Source organism: Notothenia coriiceps, unplaced genomic scaffold, assembly GCF_000735185.1.
Source record: "Notothenia coriiceps isolate Sejong01 unplaced genomic scaffold, NC01 NC01_scaffold00037246, whole genome shotgun sequence".
Taxonomy (NCBI): domain Eukaryota; kingdom Metazoa; phylum Chordata; class Actinopteri; order Perciformes; family Nototheniidae; genus Notothenia; species Notothenia coriiceps.
In genome coordinates, this window is record NW_011369947.1 from 14,371,184 (window position 1) to 14,376,375 (window position 5,192).

Below are 5,192 nucleotides of genomic sequence, written 5' to 3' on the forward strand. Positions count from 1 at the left end.
CCGTGTGGACGGAAGACTTTTTTGATATCGCCTAAGGTTCGTTTTCGTCTCCGTGTAAACGTGGTCCTTAGTTAAACTTTTAAATACGAAAAAAACATTGTATTTGTATAAATCAGCAAACATTAAACCGACTAAAAGAGCTGTCTGTGAGTATCTCTTAGTATCATAGCTACTAATGGATTAAAACTGGTGTGATAATGGAAATGCTCACCGGAAGGGTTTCTCCCCAGTGTGTGTGCGAATGTGCTTCCTCAGGTCGCTCAGTGTGGTGAAGTACTTGGAGCATCCGTCTGATTCACAGTTGAATGTCTTGCCTGTGTGAAGTCTCTGGTGTGCTTTCAGTCTGCAGAGACAAGTCATTGCTAAGTGTTATTAAACATGCAGAGAGAAACTAACTAAACACAGTGGCAGGGAAAAAGGAAAGCTTCAAATATGAGTGGCGTTGAAGATTGGCAGGAGAACCGAGTCCAGCACCAATGTGTGGCTTTGGTTCGCTGTCCTGAGTACGACTATCTGACAGCAATGGCACAGCTTCACCAAGCCACAGACATGTTGCCATAGAAACTGAACCAATAACCCCCCCCCCAACCCCCATAATAAACTGGAGAGTGAACAACACAAGATCACAGCAACATTTAAACTGTTAAAATGCAACAAAAACAGGCTTAAAATTAATCAAATATAGAATGAAATTGTAATTGCGCCTTATGTAGCATCATTATCTGCGGTTTCAAATTCAGACAATTCAAAAAACAGATGTTCCTCATTTATAAATGACACAGAATCTTTTAGTGGGATTGTCCCCATTGCAGGTTGCATGACTCTCAACCAGTCAAGTGTCAGTTTACAACCACAGCATTTATGAATGCTTTAAATATGAACAACATTTGTTTTGTAAGGTCAACAATGTGTCTGTATGGCAACAGTATACATTTAAATTATATTTAATGTTGTATTGAGTCAATCTCATCTTGCATATTGCAAAGTTAAACATGTCAGTACAGTGGCAACACAAGTTAGGCCATCAACTGTTCTGTAAGCCGTGTCTACAGTTTTTAAACACTGCTTACAGAACATATACTACTTATCATGATCTGAGCAGCCATGAGTAGAAATAAAGCATAACTCAGCTGTGTAAAGCCGTACCTGTATAACGTGTTGAAGGCCTTCTCACAGCCATGCACATCACACTCAAACGGCTTCTCCTTGGTGTGCACGCGGACATGGATCTTGAGGCTGTAGGAGGTGAGGAAGGCCTTCCCACAGCCCAGCTGATTACACACGAATGTGTACTCGCCCCGGTGCGTCTTCTGGTGCGTTCGCAGGTTTCCCGCCGTGCTGTACGTCCTGGTGCAACCTTCGAACATGCACTGGTAGCGCTTCACCTGGAAGAGGAAGAAGACGGAGGGGACATCAGTGCCATGGTTGAATTCAAGATTCAAAGCTTTATTGTCATGTGCACATTAGCTACAGTGTAGCCATGGCAATGAAAAACTGAAGTCACAGCTTCCTCCAATAGTGCAACATGAATATATTATATAGAACAAATAAAACCAGAGAAAATAGTGCAAGAGAATGTTTTGAGAAGTAAATACAAATAAAATAGAAATAGTGCAAGAACAATCATCCTGAAACTAAGGAGTCAAATCGAATGTCCTCTCTTAAAAAGAATCAAATCGTATTAAGCCTGTATTTAAAACCAATGCAAGTCAAAGTGAGTGAAAGTAATGTGAAATATTAATCCATCAAAGTATAAATATCATCAAAGTGTCAGTGTGACCTATCAGTTGTTACTTGAACTCCGTGACTCAGCACATGGAGCGGGTGAACACAAAGGACAGTCATGAGGACTAACCCCCACTGCAATACATCCAACTCAATTCTGTTTCACAGCGGCCAATCTCCACTGCAGTGTGGCGGTCTCCTGCTCTCTCCTCACACAAAAGCCCCGGGGCCGTGTGAATAAAGGCAGTTCATTCTCTGCCTGAAAAAAAAAATGCTGTTGAACACAAAGTCAGGAGGAGGAAAGCTTGTGGCGGGCCAACAAAAGGGTCCTCTTTATCAGCTGAAATCTTTCTTGTAACTGCTCTTGAATGAATGAATAAATCCACCATAAAATGACCCATAAAGATGACAGAGATAGAACACTGCTTTTTTTACCCCTGGCCATATTAGAACAGGCTGCTGAGTGTAATAGAAGAAAGAGAAAATGTCATGTTCACAGAATGTAATCATAAAAAAAACATTATAAATAGCTGTGCACAATTTCAAAGATAGCAAGGAAACTGAAATTACATGTTTTATGACTGTGAATGTTATGACTGAATAATACACTTAGCAGTCAAATCAGGGTTCATACACTCTTTCACCAATGATTTTCAATGACTTCTCCAGGACCTTTCCCTCATTTTCTAATGACCAAAAACATTACTCTTTCTCAGCGGTACCACTGAAAATGGTTTATTTTAACATGGAACAGGAAAATAAGGTCTGCATATGAAACATGTTGTGCCTATCTAAAACAAATCAAATAGTAAGCTTACTAGCTTCTACTAAAATCTCTCACCAGCAAAATCCCTCGTCAGTTAAATGCCATTTTACGTTTCATTACTATACGATACAGTATTTATTATCATTATAGTATTACTATTTTGGCGATTAGATAAAATATAAATTATATTTGATTCAACTTTAGTAACATTTCCATGACTTTTCCAGGTCCTGGAATTTGCATTTTGAATTTCCATGACTTTTCCAGGTTTTTAATGACCGTAAGAACCCTGTAATAAACTCAGAATTCCTAAAACAGAGACGGCTGAACTTGTTGCCAATATGGATGCCAGATTCTTGAATCTCTCGACAACTCCTCGGCTGCGTGGATGTCTGTTTGTCAAAGCTGAAGCGAAGGCCAGACTCACATTATGGATGTTCTCCCGGAGGTCTGAGTCTGTCGAGATGAGGCTCAGGTCACTGAGGCACAGCGAGTGATTTGCATCCTGTAATTAAAACATGAATCAGACCTGATTAAACTCCACACTGTTGTTGTATTTAGCACAATTGTAAAATAATACAACACCTGCTGAATGATAATGTAATTACCACACAAGCTAAACTCGCAGCTAAGGCCAATCAATAACAATTATCCTTTAGGTCAGTGGTTCTCAACTGGTCAGGCCTCGGGACCCACTTTTTACTTGGTCAATACATCGCGACCCAACATGTTTGAAGCACTCAAATCTATTCAACAAAAAAACCTGCTGTAATATAAACGCTTTTCAGCATACAATATTAATAAAAGTGAATTACAGTGCATATATCCCTTCACAGAACTAAAGTATGCTTTTAAAAAAGGTTTAATGAGATGATGGAATCAAAGCTGAACTATATAAAAAGGCACACATGCTGAAAACCCAACCCAAGGGGGTCTGGGGGGATTGTCCCCCAGGAGATTTTTAGAAATACTAAGATAAACTATGCATTCTGGTACACTCTGAGAACGACTGCATGCACAGCGTTAGAAAATCGGGCCTTCAAAATAAAAGTTTGACTTCCCCCTCCCCCCCCCCAAAAAAAGAAAATAATTCCAATTATTTATTTTTTTTCTTCACTCACACATCCGACCGCGACCCACTCGAAACGGGTCCGCGACCCATTTTTGGGTCGCGACCCACCAGTTGAGAACCACTGCTTTAGAAAGCCGTGTGCAAGATGTGTTTAGTACGAGTGACTTCACCTAAATCCTTTTTTTCATTTAAAATGTGTGGTGTAAAGTGTAAACATCTTAAACTCCTTTTCAGACTATGGCAACACCTCGCAGCTATACAGATTTGAGTTTTGTTTGGCCCGCTCATCTCTAGAATGCCTCACATCTAGTAGCAAAAGTTGACACATTTGCTTGAGAGCATATAACACAAGTACTGTGTAGGTGATAACATGCACGTGATGTCCCCACATCAAAAGGAATATAGAAGCGAAAGAAACAACATCTGAATGCAGTGAATAATATGAAGACCACAGAGACATGTTGCGCTCATGACTCACTTCAGAGAGCGGATGTGTGAGGGTGACAGTGAAAGGTTGTCCTTTGTCGTGGCCCCGGACGTGACTCTTCAGGCTGTACTGGCTGCTGAACGTCTTCTCACAGCCGTCACTGGTGCAGTTGAAAGGCTTCTCCCCTACAGAAGAGGAGAGACAGGGGGGGGAGGGGGGTTAATGAAACTACAGCACTAACCTTAGCATATTTATAAATAGGTGGATCAGAATATAGGAACGAAGTCAGCAAGTTGTACACCTGAACTTTTGAAAGAACATTCATGTCTTGGCAACTTATATCAATATTCCAATGACTTGTATATAAACCATTCTGCACTATTTCTATTATATTCCATTTGATTGTATTTACTTGCACTATTTAATCTGTGTTATTGTGTTGCACTGTTGGAGGAGCCTGTGACCTCAGGTGTTCATTGTCATAACCACACTGTAGCTATGCACAAAGCCTTGAGCCTTGAGTCTTCTTAATGGCTGCTCTTTTAAATACATTGCTACACACACATTTGAAAAGGTAGACATTAGGATATATTTGGTCGGGCAATTCAAACTAACTGTGTGTGGGAGGGTTTGGAAACAATGTAAATGTAAATCAGGCAGAGCTGAACAAACAAAAATGTCCTTGTTCAAAAGTATTCAAGGTTAAATAAAATAAAATGAGGAATATGTACCTGTGTGTGTCCGTACATGTGTTTTTAGGTGATGACTCGCAGCAAAGGCTTTCCCACAGCCATCGTGGTCACACCTGAGGGGAAAGAGGGGAACATTTCGATAAATAACACATTGATACATTTTGAAGACCATACATTTGATAATTTTTCAGATTTGTCAATGCACCTGCTAAAATGAAAAGAACTTGACTCATGATATAGCGAACTATCAGATAGGTAAATAATGTGTTGAATACAGAGAGAGAGAGAAGACACATTTGGTTAAACTTTTAAATATGAAAAAAACATTGTATTTGTATAAATCAGCAAACATTAAACAGACTAAGGCCACGTTTACACGGAGACGAAACGGGTTGTATCCGTTACAGTTCTCTATCGTATGGACGGTTAGTTCACACGAGGCCGTAACGGAACCGCGGAAACGGAGCCCTCAAACGGTAACGGGTCCCAAGGTGGATAGATCTGCGGACG

General features: G+C 40.3%; 1 protein-coding gene and 1 long non-coding RNA gene across 3 annotated transcripts in view; both read right to left on the bottom strand.

Moving 5' to 3' along the window:
• Positions 1-207: 207 nt before the first annotated feature.
• LOC104965870 (metal regulatory transcription factor 1) overlaps positions 208-5,192 on the bottom strand; it is a 16,470-nt gene continuing 11,485 nt past the window's right edge. For both annotated transcript variants that reach the window (XM_010794907.1, XM_010794906.1), the window contains exons 3-4: positions 1,147-1,385; positions 208-343 (exon numbers count right to left, since the gene is read on the bottom strand). In XM_010794907.1, the coding sequence (XP_010793209.1) occupies positions 208-343; positions 1,147-1,385 (375 nt within the window). The remainder of the gene's footprint in view (positions 344-1,146; positions 1,386-5,192) is intronic.
• LOC104965869 (uncharacterized) lies at positions 2,771-4,808 on the bottom strand. Its single transcript, XR_800591.1, has 3 exons — positions 4,722-4,808; positions 4,042-4,175; positions 2,771-2,996 (listed from the first exon to the last, which is right to left on the bottom strand). It is a non-coding gene; the product is annotated as an uncharacterized lncRNA (long non-coding RNA).